The following is a 22,854-nucleotide window of genomic DNA, read 5'->3' as shown; positions in this document are numbered from 1 at the left end:
CACACACACACACACACACACACACACACACACACACACATATAATTCGGCATTTTATGTTGGAATTGTAAACACGGAATAAACAGTTAATTGATACGGAATAAGTGACAATTAAAGGATGCGCACAAACTTATGAGGTTCATTATTTTTATCCCTGCAGTGCTTTTGTGTTCTGCTAAACTTATTTAATGATTTAGACATATCACTGTAGACTTGTGCACCTGTCTTTCAAGTTTTTATCCGTTTGTAAATCATAATGGTGTTAAAATGGAGGGGAAAAATGACGGGAAGTTGTTTCTAAGCCCTAAACAGCTGCAGTACTGGAACCCAAGGTGTTTATCGTTAATTCAAGCGTCATTTCATCATGACATCTCCAGAATAGATATGCCGAAGTTTCTATTGCAAGTAGCGAATTGGTGTTCTGGAAAATGAAAGGTTTTGCTGAAAAAATGTTCATGGAAATTTAAAGGGCGATTTAAGTTACTCAAAATAGCTCACCACTCTAACTGAGCTTGCTTTTTAAACTGTTGACAGTTGTTAGAACAGTTTTTAGAATTAGTTATTACCAATGGATTGTTGCCTTTGATGACCAATCGCGTCGATGATTTTAACGACTTCAAAAAAATTGAATTGCGATTTTATGTGTAAAACGGTTAAAACATGATAAACGCTGAAATAATAAATTGTATTGAATATCACATTTTGAATAAATTATATTTGTTTCCGATATGAGAAGTGGTGTGAGATAGAAATTCATCGTTATCAGTCTCCAAAAATGTCTTAGATATAGCTCATCTAAGGCAGTCGTGTAAATAGACTGGGAGATCAAAGATTAGAAAACAGGTGACTAAAGCAGAAATGTCAGAGAAATAACCGAAAGGAAGAACAAGATATAAATAGCTCGATGCATCTAGGATTACTGTGGAGGACGTACGTAAAAGCTGAACAAATGTAAAGATCTAACAAATAATGAATCAATGTGGAAAGAAATTGTTTGACATTCTAGTGGTGCAATCTTATATTAACCTAGTACAGTCTTTTGCGCTCCTCGAGATCACGTTCAGGAAATCATTATATTTGTAAATCGAAACAGTTCTTGTTTGGGCAAATCCAGTAGGACGGAACCAAAGTAACCGGCGAAGAAGAAGGGAAAAAAAACAAAAAAAAACAGCAGTGATATTTGTCTAATAGCATTGCCCTTCTCATCACAAGCGAAGTGGCTCGACGATACTGACATGCATGTGTGAAGAATTTAAAGAAATAAGTTCAGGGAGAGACGTTGATTAGAACTGCATTGTCACGAAGAGGTTGTACCAAGTTCATATTACAAGATGAGTCAGCATCAGCATAAAGTGATGTTCTCAGACTGCAGTAATGCCTACGTAAAAGTGTTGCAATGTGTTGTTGACTGATATCAAAGAAACAAATGTATGTTAAGCAAACATGTTCTTGATCATTCAAGCTGCTTCTGCTGGTCTGCAGTATTCGGATTACACGTTTGGTTCAGTCACTTGTATTGTGGATTTTCTATTAGCATGGAATTAGTAAAATCTGGGACCACCGGACTACGCAGTCCTTTTTAAGTTGCTTCTCTAGTTTCCATTTCGGTCTCTCTCTGCCCACTTTTCTGTGTTGTGCTGACAAAGTGGTATATATCAGTCCAAAATAATAAGTGTGGCGCATGGTCTGTTCAACTGCTTTCTGTGACCATTCAGCTAGCAATGCCGTTTACCCACTAGCACCTGCTTGTCTGGTTGCCACAATCAGAGCACGTGCTTACCATCTGGTTAATCGCATTATATTTACCACTCGAAGAAATGCGTAATACTCGTGCCACATCTTTTTTATCATAAAATCTGAGCAATCAACGTTTGTTTCGGTGTGTGGGAAATATATTCCTGATATCTCACGGCTGATTTATTATAAAATCCACAAATGCTGCATAGCGGTCATTTTTTAGAAATGAAGATTCTTACTACACATCCGCTTTTATCTTATACATTTCCTTCTAGTTTCATCGTAAAATCCTGGATATTTTTATTTTCTTAGATACTCAGGAAACAAAGGGAACGTTGTCTTAATCCACTCCTGGATGTTGCAAATATATAACATATTACGAGCATGAGCTACGGACTATCTTGTCGCCTACAAATTCTTTTGGTCTTGGCATTTTACATGCATCTCCAACCATTCCCCTGTACATCGTCTGTCTTATGAACAGTGGTTGTTCATACAAGACAGTTGGCCATCTCCACAAATAGTGGAGATGGCTAACTGACGTTTGGAGAGCAGGTACATTGGATTATGTGTTCTTGAGCGTGTTTTGGTAGTATCATGAAATTAAACTATCATTTGATTTTTATTCAATCTACTTGTGCTGGTGAAAGAAAAATGGTTACATGATTAAATAAACCCAATTTTAACGAATTTTAACTTCATCTCTACGAATACGAACTCTTTTTTCGAATAATTTCACAAAGCATTGCAGAATATAGTGTCGCATGTAATTTGCTTTCGCAACAGCAGTAGATTGTGTTTGTACTACTAGGTTGAGATAGAGTAGTGCTGCAAGAAGAGAATTTGCGCTCACTACATTCAAACATGAGTTTCGATTTCAGTTTACTACACGAATATGCGACTGCGCTTTTGAGAACTAAATGTTTTAGCATTCGCTAAAACTAGCCTTAAGTTTCTCATTTCACTTGTGTGTATGTGTGTGAGAGAGAGAGAGAGATTGTCAGTCCAATCATTATCATCCTGAATGAGATTTTCACTGCGTGATCGATTTAGTTTGCGAAATAATTCATCATCTCCGCCACTGGCATTAAAGGAATCGGGCCGTATAAAGTCTGGATGAAGAGGGGGAAAGCGAGTGATTCGTGTTGTTATTAGCATTCAATTTTCTGGCTCTAAAAGCTTACATGTGGTCAATTGATCACATTCGTTTGTTTACCTTCCATGCCATATATCATATCATTCGATAAAAACTGTTCAGCAACAAGTGTTTATACTGTGGCAGCTGCTTTGAACTTTACACAAACCGGCGGAGCACTGTTACATTCTAGTTCGGGAAAGTTTTTTTTTCTCGCTTGGTTAAGTAAATCATGCTAGACAAATTATATTCTAGTTTTAATCCTTTACCCAAGCGTGAGCAAACATAGTCTGCGGTCTGGGTAGTGATCTTTTTCATTTTTGTCCGAAAGTAAGTGTGCTGTGCGTTCAGGGATACTAGGGCGATTTGATGTGAAGTCATCTGCCTCCATATACAAGTAACCTAGTCGTGAAGATATTTCACGCGCAAATGTTTGTTCACGCTTAGTTAAAGGATTAAGAAAAGAATGTAATTTGTCTTTTATAATTTAATCTTGCAATTAAAACTGTTTGCCATGTATGTAATTCTGTGCATAAACACTCTCCGTTATAACATTTGAGAATTTTTGAATAATCGTTCACATAGCGATATAAGTTAATGGAATAATTTGTATAGTCTCTACTGGAGTCCCCGGGGCTTGATCTTCCTAAATTTTTATGATGACTTTGTGAACCAACTGTTTCTCTTAGTTCTTTACATAATGCAAACACTGCATATTAGCAGCATTGTTCATAATAAATCTACATTAGTTATTTTTAAACCTACATCGTTTATTTTGAAATTCTACACACACACAAACTTGAAGCAGTTTATACTTTTTTTTTTCTTTTTTTGCAACCTTACCAGTCTGTATCGCACGATACTCCAATATATTCTAAACACTCATAATAAAGAAAACGGCATTGATTTTTACCTATTTTTACGTTTTAAACCAAGTATTATTTATTACATAGCAAGGTTGTGTAAAAGTAAATGCGACCATCGATTTTTGCACGTCCTTGAAAGCAAGCAAGCAAGCAAGCCTGTTTTAAGGACTTGCGGTCCTTTCTAGTTCCCAAAATGCCTGCATACGTGAATGGTTTGTCCTGAAAATAGCGCCGAGCACTGGAAAGTCATCAATACTTTCTTTTCGCTAATAAATGCCAAGGTTATAACGCAGTTTCCCAGTGGATTCGAACGCCTCTTATTTGGTTTGTTGGGAAAAAGATGAAGTTGGGATAAATGAGACGTGAAGACAACTTTATTCTGCATGATAGTATCTGTTTAAACACCTATCTGGTCTCCGAGGGATCCCTTTGTTCAGTTCTTAAAAAAAAAAAAAAAAACCCTGTCTTTGTTATTACTTAGAAATTGGCACAAGCGCTTTCGCTCGTGTGCGTGCCTGTGTGTGCGTGCGCGCGCAAAGCTGTTGCCACCGTCTCTACACTCGGAGCAACAACCGCTACTGAGCCATATTTTTAGCGTGTCTAGAGCACAGTGGCGCGAGCTAGCTGTCACATAATCGCTGTCTGCTATCTGCCGACACCACCAACCGCTACAAAAAGGGGGCAGTGTCTACATTTATTTCTTCTTAAAGGTTTCTTTCCGTAGCACCTCCGTTTTCTGTTGCTCGCTTCCTTTACTTTTTTTTGTTGTTGTTATTGTTGTATTTCAGAATTTTCGACCACACAGCGCCGGACGACGACTTGTCATTTCATTCGTCCTTGTCATACAGACTAAGCTTATCTCGTCGTTTTTCCAAAACCTCAAAGCATCAACACGCCTTTCTCGAAATGGACCACGTGATTTGGCCAAAACTTGGCACAAAGCCAAGTTGCAGAGCAAGCGCTGTTTGCCAGAAATGTCAAAGCTATAAATAACCAACATGGGGTAGAGATAAAAGGCTAACTGCGTATACTTGGTGTAGTGGAAATGGCTTGGTTGGGAGTTGGGGGGGGGGGGGGAAGTGATCTGGATGGAAAAGGCAATGAGAGACAGGCCTTGAACAAAACATTGACCTCAAGTTATCAAAGGTTAATTTTAATGTATTGAACTATGTTATGACTTGTAGCAATGAATGCATTCATGACTGCTCACACTAAGCAACGCCTATTGTCATGTTAACTTGAATTCTGTTTTACTATGCATGACTTTATTTACAAATAACACCGCTAGATGGCAGTAGATTAGAATGCAACGTTTCATTAAAATCCGGATTTTTTTTTTTTTTTAACTCCTTTACGTGTTTGTTTTCGATAATGCAACGGAGAAAAGGCAATTTCTACTTAAATGCCACATTAGTTAAGTGTAAAATATGTGTACGCGAAATTGATAGAGACCAAAGTCAACGTTTTTTTTCCCACGAGAAGTTTTCAGTCCTAGGTTATTTGCGTTATACATTAAAGATAATTTCTCTCCTATTGTTAGAATTGAGCTTCATCCATCGCGATATCATCCCGACTTAGAATTCTTATATTCTTTTCTCTTTTAGATAGAGAAAAATGAACTGGGCCCCTTTTAGTTTTTTAAAAAACTAGTTCATGTTTTTTTATTTATTTAAAAGCTCTTGTTTTTGTTCAGTTTATATGCATTTTTATTACATTTAAAAATTCATAATTTAATTTTTTTTATTTGCATCAGTATGCATTTTTGACACCCTAAAAAATAAGATAAAAGAGAAGAAAGCGCTGAGCAGTTACCCATGTGCTAATCTGTTACTACAACTCTTATTCTAATATTTTCGATGTATGCAACCTAACTATTGTACATTTAAACCACCTCGCAAAGCAGAAGAGGATATCTGAGCAAAACGTGTATTATTATTATTATTATTATTATTGGGTAAATATGATTTCCGTCGTTTTGTTGTGGTGAGAAAATTGAATCAAAACGATTGTTAGGTCACTATGGGTTTTTTGTGTTTGGCAGCAGTAAAAAAAAACTATGTTATTAGAAAGTTTCTTTGAAGACGTGGCGCCCTCTACAAGATTATTCATCAAACAGATGCAGCAGAGGGCATCAATCATGTTGCTCCCTGAAGTCCTTACAGATAATAGGCTCCAATTCATCACTAACTACCCGTAACCAAATTTTTACAGCCTTAGATCTCGTTCTTAAAGAATTCTTGTTCCATACCCGTTTACGACATTACTGGATCAATCCTTTAGATATTGTGTAAAGATCGTTTTACGAACATTTTTTTTTTTTTTTAATTATCTGTTTTTCTCCGGTTGATCTTGGCTGATCCGTTTAGTTTTTTCTTTGCGGTAGATAGACCCTAAAAACGATGTACATACAGTAAGCTGCAAGATTGCATTACACAGACCTATGTGACCACTCGCAAAGAGTCAAGGCCACGCACCAGAGTGTACACAACACTTTCGATGTAGTATAATCAGTCACAGCTGCTCGTAGGTATTCTCCTGTGCCAAATGCTGTTATAATCTTCATCGCATCCATAATTTTGGATAGCAGGTATTTAACAGATAATTGCATCTGTGCTTTTCTAGGCTACACGGGAGGAACGCAAAGATGTGTGTGTGTGTGTGTGTGTGTGTGTGTGTAGGGGGGGGGTAGCTGGAATGTTTAGCGCCTGCATCTGTGTGATGTTTCTGAGAGGAACGGAGTGTGGGTGTGGACTATACAAGGCCACTTTTCTCGGATTGCGTCGAAGCACTCCACCCTTGAATTTTGGAACGCTCGTAGGTCGTGGTAGTGGTAGTAAACACGTCTGCGCTGTGACTCTTTTCTCCTTCAGCGTAGTTCAATGTCAGCGTCTGAAAGATACAGGAGATAACATTCTCCTTTTACCCCCCCCCCCTTTCTTTCTCCGCGTATAAAACGCAACTGCATTTGTTGGACAAGCAAAAAATGCTTGTCAAATATACACGACCATTCTGCAACTAACGGTTTATCTACTCGACCTTGTAAAAGCTATTTCTAATGTTTACAAATATATAGCATCCATTCAGTCCATGTAATTTGAACACGTGACGTCATTATGAAATGAACATCATTCGAGGAAGTGTCGCGCAATATAGCACCGATTGTTAAGTTGTACCGACTGCGCGCGTCTATTTTTTATTTTAAATTTAAATTCGAGTAATGTTAAAAATAGAATGCAATAAACTCAGCTCATGTCTGAAAAAGATGAATAATTGGAACCCGAAGGATCGTACATACAAGATGGAATGACTTCGAATTAAGCAAATGACAGAAAGGCCATCTTTATTTATGTTGAAATATCAGTCGAGTGATTAAGAAACTTATAAATGTGATATCTACGGTGATCGTTGGACTGTTGGTCAGTGAACAAGGCGGTGAGGTTCTTTTTCAGTTCATCAACCTCTTCAGATAATACTGTTTAAACGTTCAGAATTTGAAAAACAGTACGAAAAAAAACTCACTTATATCCCAAAAAAGCATTTTTAAGTAAATATATTGAGTGGAATACTTTGAACTTCGATAAAAGGTCAATGTCAATAGAAAGGTCGATGGACTTGTTTAGTCAAATCTACTGATTAGTCTTTTTAAAATTCATCCGTTCATAAATATTAACGGAATATTGACGGAATTGAGGCTTCATTTTATCCATCTTCTCTCATTTAGAATACGGATGCATGGACTTGTTGGCAAGAGCAGATTCAGCATCCTGGAAACATGCACTAAATTGGCGTGTTTAAGGAGGTCACTGACTCTGTTTACAACAGGGTTAATAGTTGTATTGTGATCAAGGTCTGTATTAGAATATTCAGGTTACCCGAAGACCAGTGTATGTGTGCTTGGAGGGGGGGAGGGGAAATTTGACCTGTTACGTGCAAAAGAACCGGGTGATGACGTCATGAATGGTGTATAAACAAGGTTCTGTCTGTCAGATAGACAGATATACAGTGGCCTCGTTTGTTCTCTCTCTCTTTCCCTACGCACACGCGCACACACACACACACACACACATCTATATATATTGTTTCTAACTTGACTCATAATTAATATAGGGATTTAGTCCTAATATGTATGGCATTTTGACCTATATATAGTAAAGCAAGTTTTGACTACTGTCTTTAACACAACTTCATTATTCTACATCCCTGATTTTCAACTCGAATGTAGGTCTTAGCAATAAGTTTCATCTAATATTGGCCTCTATTAATAGCGGTGAGATAATGAGCGCTATGCACTCCCCGTTTAACACTGGAAAACATGAAATTGCACTTCTGCATGCAGTTACAAATGATACGTTAACGTTCACGTGCTACCCCCCCCCCCCCCCCTTTCTACAGCACTAATGTGGCAGCCTCTTAATATTACTGAAATCATTTCTAGTTTAAAAATGCAACATATCCGCTGTTTTTTTTTTTTTTTTTTTTTTTTTTTTCGGTCATATTATTTACGGTTTCATCTCCCATTCCGTATTTACAGCTTTTGGGCAGAAAGAGCGAGATACTTATTAGAAAAACGAGGAAAAATCTATTTTTTTTGGGGGGGGTGGGTGGTAGGAAATTATTATGCCTGATATTAGTGTTAACGAAAAATTTAAAATGGCTACTTTCGTGCTTCTGAAAGAATCATGTATCAGTGGGAAATACCTGATAACCTCCCCACTCTCTAGATCTGGCCTTTTGTTCACCCCATTCGAATTCTTTAAACTCCAGATATGTCAGTTATCCATATCAGTACTATTATCAGTTATTCATATTAATACACTTACTGCTTCCTTCCTGCTGAATCAATCTCCTAGCCAGTCAACTCGATGAAGTCATTTTCCACAGCACTTTTCGGTTTCTGTCTTCTATTAGCAAGTGTAGTAATATTTCTTTCCTTCCCTCACTCATTCAGAAATGCAGTTCCATGCTCTGACTTTGTGTTTGTTCTTATTTCATTCATTTTAACCATTAATTAAACTGTCAACATCTACTGCTCCATTGACACATGAAACTTACCCTTGTGCGCTGCTCTCGTTTGCCTACCATGGCAACGGTCATTGTTATTAGTGGTTTCTATAGTGACGTGACAATTTAAATAAAATTTCCTTCACAGAGAGAAAGCACTCTAAAAACAAAGCGTAGTTGCATATGAAAGTTTTTATGCGCTGGTAAAAATCAACCTACGCTTTCCTCTTTATTTTTATAGTTCCGATCAACTTTAAGAAAAGTTGCAGGTTTTGACACTAGGTGGCGCTATATACCACACACAGTACGTGGTGTATTGCATTTCGAAATTTCCTCACGAAAAGTGCTTTCATTTTTTTTAAGCAATGATAACTAAAACAGTTATCATTGCTTAAAAATAAATAAATACGGTCACACTTTTTTCATTTTAGTTTACTTGTCTGTTGCACAGCAACAGACAAGTTTTTTAAAACTCAACGTTTTAGTCTAGCTTCGGTTAGTAGGTTTAAAACGTTTAATTGTTTAAGCCGAATTCTCAGAGGACTTTCCTTTTCCGGCGGTATGCTATAAACAACAGGTGTCGTGTATTTAGAAGTGTCTGAGCATCTTCTCAGACATCGTTGAAGAAAAAGTAAAGGATAGACGGCTGTTTTTTTTTTTTAATATATATATTTTTTAATTTTAAACTACGCATCTAAATGTCATGCAATTGATTGCTTCAGACGGCGTTGTTAAAGTAGCCAGTTCAGAGAAATGTACGAAGAATGCATCGCTTTTAAAATGATGCCTAAAGGTGAATGCCATGCAATTAGATGAAGGTGGTAAAGTAAACAAAGACGTAGCCCTTGATTCCTAGTAGTGCTTATTACTAAGATTTAATTAGCAAGTTCCTAAGATATGTGCACAGACCGGAAAGTTCTGAATTTCATTTTTGTTCCTTAAAAAAAAAGGGAAAAAGTGCAGCCTGTGTGCGTACAGTCTGCTGAAATTTGTCAGCCTTTGCAGTGATTTTGTTTACATAAGAATACAGTAGAGGGCGCAGCTGTGTAGCTTTTTCAAAGCGTCATAGATAATAATGGAAACGATTTCTGTATCAAGGTATTTTTGATATTTTAATAGTAGCACATTAAGTGTTTTTGTAAATGTAACTATGCATTTTTTTTCTTTGATTTTAAAGCTTTAAAAATAATTAAGAGTCTTATACGCACGTGTACTTAAATGCTGCTGTCATCCCTGTTTATATTCTTTGGCATCGTCCCCTCGCACGTGTACAATATATGACTCAGTATTCAAGTTGATGTTTATGGCAGACGAGGTTTGTGGTAGTGATGCAAGTGTAACTGTTGGCACTAATTAGTCTTTGTAGTGTCCCGTGATTTTTTTTTAAAACCGTTTATTTCCCACACTAACAAAAACAGGGGGTAATTTCAATTATCTTCAATCATTCTTACATTCTTGGCCGATGGCTACGTTTCAACATGTTCTTATATTCTACGAAGGATTGTCATTATGATTGTCTTGACTGAAGACAGTCGGTCATGCGTGTAATTTTTTGAATATATTAGGATTAAATTATGTTCACCCGTTAATAGTTATGCATATCTTACTTATGGTAAACCCTGTTATTATATTCAGGATTACAGTAACGAACCCGTATGCTAGCTGTAATCGCGTTTATGGTCTTGATTATTTTGGTACTTGAACTTTCATTGGCATACTATACAAACACGTGGCGCTATCTTATGGTTGGAAAGCGAATTACATCACATCATAAATTGCTTACTATTTCTTAACGATGCCAAAGGCGTAAATAATATCTTACCACGCGCAGTAACTTTTCGGAAAGGAAGGGTTAACAAAAGGAACTTAACTAAGTTTATCCCCCTCGTGCACGTTTTGCATCACGGAGTTTCCAAGGGTCCCCTCACGTTTCCAGGAAACTGTGTAGAAGTGTTGAGGCACCTGCAAAAGTAAGGGGGGGGGAAGAGAAAAGAAAACGGAGTGGACGCACCGTGGCAGTAGAACTACGGGAAAGGTCAAGAAGTCGTTTGCGAAGAAACAGGATTTCGCACCTGGCGGCCACTGAACTGCCATGTTGCGTAGTCACTGTCACTCATCGCGCGTGCCACTTGGGAATGTTCAAATCACTCTACCCCGGAGGCATGCTAGACGGCATTCCTACCAGTTCTGCCAGAATACAGGTTGGGGAGGAGTGGAAACAAGGGGAAGGAGGAGAAAATAACCCGCCTGTATCTTCAGACTCACTTGACGACTTTTTTCCCTCTCCTTTCTTTCAAGCCCGTTTTACAGTTTCTGTTGCTGATCGATAAACTGTTTAGCTAGGATAAAAAAAAACAACAACTTCTCCTTAAGCACTTTAGTTGGTTGCTAAGCTAATTAAAACAGTGAAAAGCCATTTCTACTGTTAGCTAATACAGACAATGGAATGCATTCAGCAATGCAGTTTATCGGCGCAGATCTCATCTAAACACACACACACACACACACATAGAGAGAGAGAAAGACAAACATTTGGTGACTCATAACTAGAAAATATAATGTTTGCATCTTCAGACTTGTGAAAAAGTGGTAAAGGATCTAGATTAAGGAGCATAACAGCGGATGCTGAAAAGTAGTTTCAAGACACCAAAGTGTGTCTTAGAGTTGGGTGTCATTCATCGTTTGAGTTCAGATGCTTTTTGTAAGCTTCTCACATACTGGGGCGAATTCAATTCCGCTAATATAATAACTTCACTATCCTTTCTTTGGCTGGAGCCTTCGCGGCAGTTCAATCGCGAAGTTACCGCAAAGCTGAGAAAAACCTAGGTTTGAATCTTGTGCAAAGAACCTTGCACGAGGTTCAAACCTAGGTCTTTCTGATATATATTGAGAAAGCTTTCGAAATGGGAAGCTTGCAAATTGTTACTGAGACAGAACTTGATTTTGTACACAGACATGTGATGACGAAGAACGCAAACATTTCGTAAGTTTTTTTTTTTTTTCACGAAACGATTGAGGAGGTGACATCTGGACACGTCAGTTATATACGAGTTTCGACGCAAAGGAAATATCACGTCTTTCACCTGCCATTTATTGGACATTGTATTTTTGTATCTGCATGATTTTTTAAATCTTTTTATATAGGCTTACAATATATGATTTATTTACAGTTGAGTGGCCAGTATTAAAACAAACAAACAACAACAGTAATTTCTCTTATTTCTCAAACTTGCCAAAGGGCAATATAGGCATATGGACTTAGGTATAAACGGGATAAATTCTCTGCACCCATGTAGTAAATCCAGACGGGGAGGATAATGCGTTTCAAATCAAACTCGTCATTGTTTTAATGTTCCACCTGTTGTAATACTCTCTGGCTGGGCTCTTGTTAGAGCAGCGGAAGGGTTATCAAAGTGATGAAACACCGATGAATATTTCTTTCCCCCTTCCTTCCACGCATCGTAGAAGCTCCCGGAGCCCTTCAGAGATAGTAGGATAATCGTGAATTCTCTGGCCGTGAGAGTTAATTAGACAAAGTGGAGACACGCACTGGATCAAAAAAAGCTTTCTCCTGGGAACTCGGTTACTGTGATTGGTGGGGAAACCGGTTGTGGTGGCAGCCGATTGGCGGATTGTGTTTGCGGTTCAGGAATCGGGTCATTGGCCCTAACCTTGGCATATTTGCCCTCAAACTCCTTGCCTCCCTTCTTCCAAAGCCTTGTTTTGGTTTTTACCGCACGCTGTAATTACTGGCCATCCGTGCCGCAATTCACATTTTCTTTCGTTCCACCTCCGTAGCATCTCGCTCTATCTGTCTCTCTCTCTCAGGCTTTTTTCGTCCCTCCCTTTAGTTAGGGGTGTCTGACCTGGCTATGTAGGGGTAGGAGAGAAAGCCTGTTTGGGCAGGTGTGTACCTGCTCTACCACTTTGTCGTCTAGAGTTGTGTGTTTGTGTGTTTCTGGGGGAGGAAAGGGGTTGGTATGCGACAATTCTGGCCCCAACTAGTAATGGAAAACAGGCGTGAAAGGCTTCGTTGAAAACGTTTAAGATAGTAACCGAAGGGTTTAATACGCATACGATTTTAACCCTGCAAAAAATATTCGGACGATAGAACAAATGTAAGCTTTCAAATTTAACCAAGAGGCGAGAAAGTTGCGGAACAGACACATCTCCATACCCTCAACACACCTTATTAAAGTATTGGAGGATGCTTAATTTCATTTTAGCAACTAGTCTGTTAAAAGAACTAAAATCTCACGTATGATCTTATTATTTTAACTTACTTTCTTTTCGTTGAAATTTACCCAATTACGCTCGTGTCATTTAACGCCGAGCAGCATTAACTCCTCAAAGAATGATCGCGTCCCTTGACAAGGTTGCACGTTGCTACACGCTCTTGCACCTGTAATGATGATGATGTTTGCAGCGCTGTGGCAGCTGGAGACACGTGAAGTGCACCAAACAAAGGTTTCAACCCGGAGCCGTGCAAAGGTCTCACAGTCAAGTTGGCATGTGGCCGCCGTAAATTTATACCACTTATCCAGAGTTTGGTTTTTTGATACCATGTGACCTGATGTGCCATGCGAGATTTCGCATGAACATGAAATTCTGTTTTTTTTTTTTCTTCTTCTTATAAGCACACCCGATAACACCTGCTTCTTGAGAATAGTAATTGGCTGAAATCAGCGTAGTTGATTAGCGTTACTATTAGAATATTGCTGGTTTCAACTTGTTAGCACATTTTTTTTTTCTTCGTTTACTCCAAATGCCAATTTGTGGGGTGTTCGTCGTGTGACTCAACTTTCCAGTTCGAGAATGCCAAATCCCACCACATTGTTATCTGCGATTCCATGCTGTCTCAACTGCTTCAGGACTGGATATATGCCAGCTTTATTCCTTCCCTTTTTCTATCTGTTTCCCCATGTCACACCTGCGAGGTTTCTGTTGATCTTAAAATAAGACAACGAAGGTCGCCATGACCTTGATTGCTTTTTTTTTCCTTTTTTTTTTCTAATTTTGTTTCTGTGCCTATTTTTTGGTCACCTGCTCCTCATAGCTTGGAGGCTTAAGCTGTCAAAGATAAGATTTTCTTAGGCTGACTGGAAAATCACCTGCTTGTCCGGAAACACATACCATGACCGACACAGTGGTTCATTGTGTATGGACTCTTTGTGCCCCTAATAGACATTCGTATAGGCACGTTGCGGAACGATATGGCGAATGGGTTTTCTTTTCTTTCTTTTTTATTATTTTCTGGAAGGTTACACAGCTGCGCATATTTCTAGACGAAAAGCTTTCAACGCGTCCGCATTGACTTAGTGTTATTATGCTCTCTGTCAGGGACATTCTGGCCATAAGAGTTCTCTAGCCGACAGCGGATTAGATGATGTGTAGGCTATCAAGGCCAGTTTCTTAATATCCTCCATGAACGTATGTTCTCCAGTTCGCTCTGAAGAGTATTCTGATATAGTTATTCGGAGAAATATTTTACATATTATCAAGATCGGATATATCTATGGATTCAATCTCCGCAATCCGGCAGAATTTAGATTCTTCTGAAATTTAAATTTCCAAAAAATAAAAAAAAAGCATGTTACATGCATTTTTTTTATTTTATTCTAATTTTAACGTACAATAACACAAGCTATAAATATAATCAAACGGGAAAACATTTTGTATTTTTTATTTATACAGTTGTTAAGTTTAAAGTAGCTTATTATCACTTCGGCATTTGCATATAGCCCGCGAGGTTAGCCCAGTGGCTGTGCGCTTCGCAACCAATATGCCTGGGGAAGGAGTCTCCCAGGTTCGATTCCCGTCGGTGACGTGAGGAGCTGAAGGATCTTCCTCAGCCATAGCCAAGTTAGCCGCTCTTGGGCGTGGACAGCAGGGTTTTTCCCTCAGTTTATCTGGGGTTTTTCATCCCGCAAGCAGGCAAACCGGACCCCTGAACATACAGGATACAGCCATACGACATATAGACGAAGACAGAAGAGGAGATGGGCGCCATCTGTTTTAATTCACCGCCCATTAGACATTCATGGCTCAGCCATGAGTGACCCAACGGTCCATCAAGGACTACTGGAGAGGATAGGATAGGATTTGCATATATGGATTTGGTTGCAGTAGATTTTATCAGTTGTTTCTGTATCTGACTGATCACTCAACATGCTGGCTTCGATGCAGTGCTATAACTACAAAATTTACGCCCCCCCCTGCAACTAGCGCTCAGATGGCCCTGACTGCTGGTGCAATTACTTATAGACACTTACTTAACCACCAAGAATAAACACATCATTTTTTAAAAAATACTTTCCCTTCTGTTTCAAACACGTAAGCGACACGTAATATTTTTTGCTCGATCCTTTAGTGGTTTGGTCTGTTGTCTCGCTCTCCTTCTCTCTCTCTGAAAATTAGTTTGATCCACTCGGTCAAACTCTTTGAGAAGTGTTTGACCGAGTGGGTTCTCTTTATTTATTAACTTCCAACTTCAGTACTTTGTGGTGTAACGATTAATCTGGCCTGTTCGGTTTGTATACTTCTAAGAGTGGATTTTTCCTTCTGTGAAGCTTTATAAGTGAAAGTCTAGTGTAGCATTTCTTTTATCGGTGCTTTTGTGGGCTTTATATTTTGCAAAACATGAAATAAGAAAAAATTGCTTATTTTTACATCATATCAATATAATTTATTTTTATATGTGCGTGTAGTTAATGATAATATGTTATCATGCGGTTCTGAATCCGTAACACGGGGGAAAAAACGCCAGTAGGGGAAGAAAGGGGAGGAGAGCATGTTTTTCTCTCTTTTTCTTTCTTTTTTTTTGTTTTTGTTTTGATTGCTACTTTCGTTAACAGGTCATGTGTAAAATTCCTTTTCGCATAAGGTCACCTTGAGAAGGAATGCATATTACATTTCCATTTTTTTTTTTTTTTTTTAAGATGGCCGCTTTATTTTAATGCATCGGTCAGATCTTTGCTCATCTTACCCTTGACGCTATCCATGTAGGCAAAAATAAAAATAATAATAAAGAAAAAAAATCGGAGTTTCATCTAGAAGCTATACACATCACGCGACAATCAGTCTTCCATGTCTCGTTGAACAAAAAATAAAGAAAAAAACATCTGCTAGTGTAGCCAAAGGCTTTTCCAGTCATGTGACCCTGTTCTTAGAAGCGGACTACCATAACGAAGAGGAGAATTGTGGGTAAAATTAAGCAACAGATGACCCTGTGCAGCTGCCGTTGCATTTACTAGGCTTAATGGATTGTAGTTAAGATTAACCTTTTTTTTTTTCCTTCTTTAAATCTCGGCACCAGAATGAAAGATACAGAAACCTAAAGTGCAGGACTGTTTATGTAGCCATTGCATAACAGTGAGGTCATGCTACAGATATTACGTAGTCTTGACGTAACTGTTGCTAATGCATAATATGTTGAAACACATCTGAACACGAAGAATTCATGAAAGATGCTTGATTTTAATAAAATGCACGTATTTTGTATTTTCATTCATCCCTGTTTTGTGCGATTGCTGAATTCAGAGATCTTTGCTTAAAAGGCATCAGTTTGAGCCCGTTTTCTTAAGTAATTAGATGAAAACGGGAAGCATGTGAGGTTTTCAAATCGTCTCCCGGAGGCTTTCCTTCTTTCTTTCTTTTTCTTTTTTTTTTTTAATCGCCACGGTGCTAATCATTTTCCGCTTTTCTGAGAACCCTAGCGACACAAATGGGGCGCCTTCTCACGCTCACACCAGCTCTAGAGTTGTATGTTGTGTTCGGAAGTCGCAGTAATTAGACAACCTCCTGTACACCGAGCGACTTCCTGTTTCCTATAATTACAGTGTACTAAAAGTGGCAAACATTTTCTGCATGTTTTTTTTTTTTTTTTGCTATTTCCATACTCATAACGTGTGTGTGTGTGTAGGGGGGGGCGCCTGTGCATGTGAGTTTTTCTCTGTTCGTGCACTTCTTTGCTGGAAGACAGCTGGTGAACTTTGTTGTAACTCGGTATAATTCTTCGTGTAAGAAACTTTTTGTTGTCAAGGAAGGAAATAATAAACTGGATTCAGTCCTGAGTTGGGAGAAAGATCGGGGTGGGGATGTAAAATGCATGCTAATGTGAAGTAAAAGATCGTTTGTTGTGAAGTTCAATGAGGTTATCGGAGCTAATTTCACTAGAGCTTCCTGGAATGCATTAGTCCCATTCTTCCCTAATAATGTGACTGTTGAAGATGTGACCTTTTTTTTTTGTTTTTTTCTTTTAGGTTGTTTATTATGTGGAAGGAGAATTTCACTTTTAGATATGCACACCAACCTGGCGCATTAGGAAGAATGAAACACGTGCTCTTTAGCTGAGAAGATTTGCATTCGAATCCTGTTAAGAACGCAAAGAATAGTTTCTCTACTTTTCATCCATAGCTGAGTTACCTGGAAGTAAAGTTTCTTCCTCTCAAAAGAAAGTGGCGTATTCTGTGTTCATCGGACGGATTGCTTTGCAAGAGAATATAGAATACATCCACGTCATCACCATGGCAAAGATTTGAATTCTATTTAGAAAAAGTTAGGATTTTACCCTGTCTGGCAATTTCGATTCATGTCCTTGTACGCGAGGAACATTTTTAAAAGCTTTGCAGCTAACGATGGGCTAGATGATGTTTTCATCCAGAAGCGAATGCTTTTTCACCCGCACGTTATGTAAACTGGCCACGAACAACGCAATTTTTAGACAATAATACACTTGCCTCGTAGCCTTAGTTACTTTGTGTCCAATGTGGTCTCACGTTACAGGACTTCTACAAGGGTACATATAGCTATAATCTAAACAACCAAGCCATTAACATCCTCGAGAAATTTTAGGATGTTTTGGTAATCGCATTTGAAGACAAGCCAGGTTTAAATCACTTTCCAGAGATTAGTTGTTCAGTACTAATGACATCTTTCTCTCCTTTAGAGCAAAGTAGAAAAACATTTTTTTTCCTCCACTTTTATTCTTTTGCGATGACACTTTTTCGCCCCTTAAGTATGTACATTAAAAAAAAAAACTCTGCTATTTAAATTCAAATCAGTTAATAATATAAATTTATTATTTATAAAATGAAAACGTAGAATACAGCAGAGCGAAAATGTTCTATTCGTTACCTGGTAGCCTATTCATAGGGGCCTCTATTAGTGTAGTGATAGCTTTGCAGGAAGGAGAGAGAACATACATGCATGCAAACATTGACCCTGCCTCTTCCTACCTGTTTTGGGGACTGGTTCACCGTACCACGAACGCTAGTTCCGACTCATGAGATGGTGGAAGGGGGGTTGGGGGAAAGCGATAGTGAAAGTTGTTGCTTTGCTAGTCAGCCATTGGGGAAGCGGCAGTAAGCGGGTAAACGCACCTGCAGGCAGGTCACGTGACATGCGGGGATCAGCAACCCTAGTAGAAGGGTGAATGGAACCTGTTGCTGGACCTGTGGCCGTGGAACGCTGGGCTTTTTGCGGCACCTTCTTCGCTCACGTTATTGAAGATAGGACAAGTGCATGCATGTCTATGTGCATCTAAAAAGGAATCGGATTGAATTTTGCTTCTGCGCAAGAACAGACGCACAACTTTTCCAGGTTAAGGTGACATTATTTGGACCGCGATGCACAGAAATGTAATACTGCTGACATGCCTAGGAAGTGATAATTGCGAGTGTGTACCATGGGATGTATTCGTAGCCAGCCATGTTTTGTTTACTTTAGATGGAAGAGTTGCTATCCTGGACAAATGCCAGCTGCTTTTTGAGCTGCACAATCAGGAGCGTAGAGAAACATGCCAGAATCTCGGCTATCAGTGATGGGCCGGTGCGCTGTGTCGTTACTACAACAGAAGGCAGGAATTTAAACTATTTCTGGACGTTTTTAAGGAGGTTTATCCTCCAGTTGACCTTCAACCATTTTTCGCGGGAGGGGCAAGTATGATGGATCCATTGGTTTTACTGTGGTTAAGTCAGACTCGTGCCGATCGAGTGGACGAGAGCCGTGACAAAGTAGCGATAAAGAGAAAAAGGCCAGAAAGTGGATTAGATATCACAAAGACCTTGAAAGAATCTCTGCCACCTCCTTCAAATCCCTCCGCTCCTCGTAAACGTTCTCCCGGTGATGAAAGTTCTCCCGAGGTTTCGTCTAGCAATATTGGCCCGGACAACCACTCGTCCAATACTGGCATTAGTCCTGTACCCAGTCTCACCCCTTCGGACATTGGAGAGGTGGACTTGGATTTCTGGGATTTGGACATCAACGAGTCGTCGTCGTCACAAAATTCAGGTATTATCATTTCGCTGTACTAATTTTTTTATTGCTCGTAACTACACTAGAGATTATAATTTTAACTGTAAACTACAGTTATAGGCAATAATTAAAATATAAAATAATGATCAGCTTGTGAACGTTTCCTCTGTCATTTTCTGTGTGTGTGTGTATCATTGGCGAATGTTTCCCCCCCCCCCCTTTTTTTTTTCTCTTCTGAATTCTAAAATGGAAAATGCTATACAACGTGTTTATTAGTATTTAATCAACTGTCCTTAAAATTTGTATTCATACATATTGTAAATATAAATAACTAACACTTGATTTCTTTCCGTTCAGTTATGTACATTTTATCGCTGTATTTGTAATGTGTGTGTACACACCTGACCTCCTCAATTACCCTGGAGTGTCACCTTTATTTACTTTGCAAGGTTAAATAGATCTGTTTCAGCTCGGATCATTCCATCTGATATCATGTTCCCATACGATGGAGAAGAAACTCGACAAATTAGAGACTAATACGCAATCGTGCTTCTTTAAAGCTTTGCTTTTATTATCACCCTTAATATCAGTTGCAGCTGTATATAAATTAACAAATACTAAAATTAATCCCCGGCACTAAGCACGATTTTTCATGTTTTTCCCTTCTGCTCCATGTAACCTACTTGTTTTCTGGCTTTCGTTTGCTTGAACATTGGCATTCTACTGAGGCGAGTGACACTAAAAATAACCTCTTGCCAGGGTCACGACCTTGCTCGTTGGAAAGTTAAACTAAAATAAATTTTCCGGTGTTGAGTCACTTTGAAAGGAGAAATAAACTGCTTTGAATGTTTCACACTTTCTCATGCACATTCCGCTCATTAGATAAGAATTTTGTCATTAAACTTGACACACAGCCAGATTTTAAGTCACTTGTCGACATTAAAATTGCATTCGTTAACTTTGCAGCGATGTCTTTTGTAGTCTGCTCCCGAAAAACAGAAATCAGTGAACACGACAGCAACATTTATATATATTAAAATGAAAGTTCTCTTGAATTTTAATTTCTGCATATGTAGATTCCTGAAGAATCTAGAGCTAACAGAATGCATCGCCTACGGAAGCCGATGTTTATTTTGTCTTTGTCATGCGACGCTTACTTTTAAATTGTAAATATACCGTTTTGTTTGACTTGCTTGCTCTCTCTGCTGTTTTTCTTTCGCATAATGTGAAAAAAAAAAAAAAACCTCCTGTTTGTTGTAAATTACACTGGAAACAATTAAGGAAAACTTTGTTTATTCTTGTTTTGCTGTAATCAAACGTGCTTTAAGTGCTCGGTACAAGTAATGCACATTTCACGCATAGAATACTTGACTGAAGACATGACGTGACTATTTGGGTTAAAGAGAGAGGGATATCCGCGATCTAAATGATTCTAAATGAAGCCTTTTAACTGCTTCACAGCACTTATAATTAGTAGATAGTAATGGACCAGAAATTCGGTTGCCTTTTGGCAACTAATTCACCTTTATTGGTACGGTTGGATTACCTAAGCACCACTTCGCCTACGCGCTCCAAGATTCGTTACTTGACAAAATATATCTTTTGAAAGTGGAGTTTTTTTTTTTCTTTTCTTCATTTTTCCAGTAGTTCAAAGTATTTGAAAGACATGAACTAGTAAACAAGCGACCTGACAGACGATCAATATTTCTTTTGTAGTGTATGCCATGGAATAGAATTCAAAGTGATTTCGTCAATATGATGGAAGCGAAGATTATTTTTAGGTGATGTCCAGCAGTTTGTGTTTAAGGAACCGTGACGGCAATCATAGATAAGCCACCAGTTTCTATCTCTTGGAAAGCTATCTGTCGTCTCAATACAATGATAACATGTCCGTTCACCTCGCGAAGGGAAGGTCTTATTACATTATGCCGCCATTGTTTAAATCCCCCCTCCCACCCCAGTGGTGAAATAATGTACCCAGTTCCTATTCTGCAGTTCGGATTGTGAGAAAGGAAATGCCAAAGAATATTCCGCTTTCGCTGTTGCGAGCTAACCCTGACCTCCAAACGTGCGTTTATAACCGCATTAAGTGGTCGCAGCACTGTAAAGCTCCAAATCACGGAAGAAAACTGGTTTAGTGGGGCCTGGAGTAGGTTGTAGATGTAAAGAGAGATGTTTAAATGAACGCTGTTTCTCGAAATTTGGTCTGGTGAAGGTACCGCCTTTGACAGGTGAGAAAGCTCGGAAAAATAGTGTGTATACAGTAAGCAAGTGATAGTCGTATACCGATCGGGAAACTTGATCTTCTAAAGTGGAGGGAAAAAATATCATCCAACGAACTGTGTGTATGTGTGAGAGAGAAAGAGAAATGCAACATTAAACCTAGCCTGTTTCGAAACATGATCACACTAACCTATCTTTAAACAGGATCTCAGTGGACTTACCTCGCTCATATTGCGTTAAACTTAAATGAAAAAAAAAAAGTAAAAATATTTATAGAGTGACTGGCTTGCACACATGTAATTTAGATTAAGGGATATCTAATATGATTAAAATGGTGACCGCTGGTAATTAAAAATGTACGTAATTGTTTAACCCACGCTGTTGTCTGAAAGCGTAGCAGATAACTGGCTGGTCTTTTTTTTTTTTTTTTTTTTTTTTTTTTTTTTTTTTTTTGCTTCAGACAAGTTTTCTGAAACAGTCTTTTGGATTTTGAATTTAATGGTTCAAGAAATGTCCGCCAGCTGAAGGAACGATAAGTCGTTTTCGTACAGGTCAGTAGTGCACCATGACTTAGGCGAAAACTAAAATCCTAATATATAGATTTCATATTCAGAGAATGATGACGAGAAAGGCTTGTACACTGTGTGCGTTAAGGGGAGAATATATTATGCGTGATATCTGTTGACATCTATAGTGATGTAAATAAAATATCAGGCATAGAAAGTCTTCGGTGTTGTAAAAAAAAATGCTTCGTTTGGATAAAAATTCCCAGCAGTCAAATTCTGTGTGTGTGTGTGGGGGGGGGATCTTACTCTCCTCATTGCTGTATTTGTCTCGTGATTCCTTGGGCATTCTGTGCATTCGTATCATGTTACCTGTAATTCTTTATTAAAATTAATGTGTGGTGACCCTTACTCTGTGTTCATTCTTACGTAGGTTGTTTATAGTAAGCGTAATTCTTCTCTTGAAAAGAGATGATTCATTTAATTATCTTAAAATGCAGACCAAAACCAATAAAGCTTGCTTGCCTGGATGAAGGTTAATAAGCAGTGCAAGAACCATTTTTGACCTTGAATTGTACATTTAAAAAAATCATCCATAGAAATCTTTTGGCATTTTACTTAATTAGATATTTTACAAAACCACCTTTTGTGAAATACTTCGTATTCCAAGATGGTTTACAAAGATTTGCAATCGATTATAAATATTTCCATTTCTAACGTTACTTTAGGAATAGTAAACAATCAAGGGACACCTGCCAAGTTTTTATTCTAAATAACACCACAAATATCCCCCCACATCTTGCGTAATATATTCACTTTAACTGAGACGATGGTTTCGCTAAAGTGTTTTTTCATTTCACAAGGTGTTCTTGGTAATGACAATGTAAACAGGACATTGCCTTAGTTTGTCTGACGATATGGCAAGGGAGGTGTTTACATTCTACTCCTACCAAAAATACGTGGATCAAAAGAACACGTTTACAAATACATCGCCTATGTCTTTTCTCAGTTGTGGAGCAGCCATTTTGTTGCTTTAGCTGGATTCCTGATACCGTCTTCTGTCGTATGCCGTTTGGTTGATATAAACATTTATAATCGATCAAGTGTCTGTGAAACTTATCTTTGGTAATTACAT

General features: G+C 38.4%; 1 protein-coding gene across 5 annotated transcripts in view; it reads left to right on the top strand.

Annotated features, from left to right (window-relative positions):
* The window catches only part of LOC150105498 (ecdysone receptor-like), a 240,631-nt gene that overhangs the window by 166,055 nt on the left and 51,722 nt on the right, over nucleotides 1-22,854 (top strand). The window contains exon 1 of one of the 5 annotated variants that reach the window (XM_090394211.1): nucleotides 18,598-19,029. The exons of the other annotated variants lie outside the window; for them this stretch is intronic. Coding sequence (XP_090250337.1) covers nucleotides 18,681-19,029 — 349 coding nt within the window. The 5' untranslated portion in view covers nucleotides 18,598-18,680. Of the gene's footprint in view, nucleotides 1-18,597; nucleotides 19,030-22,854 lie in introns of those variants that run through there. 5 annotated transcript variants of the gene reach the window in all.

The sequence above is a fragment of the Typopeltis vanoorti genome, chromosome 6, assembly GCF_054136105.1.
Source record: "Typopeltis vanoorti isolate ZY-2024b chromosome 6, IOZ_Tvanoo_1.0, whole genome shotgun sequence".
Lineage (NCBI taxonomy): Eukaryota > Metazoa > Arthropoda > Arachnida > Uropygi > Thelyphonidae > Typopeltis > Typopeltis vanoorti.
Note: the sequence above shows the minus strand (reverse complement) of the source record. Positions and strands in the feature narration are given on the sequence as shown.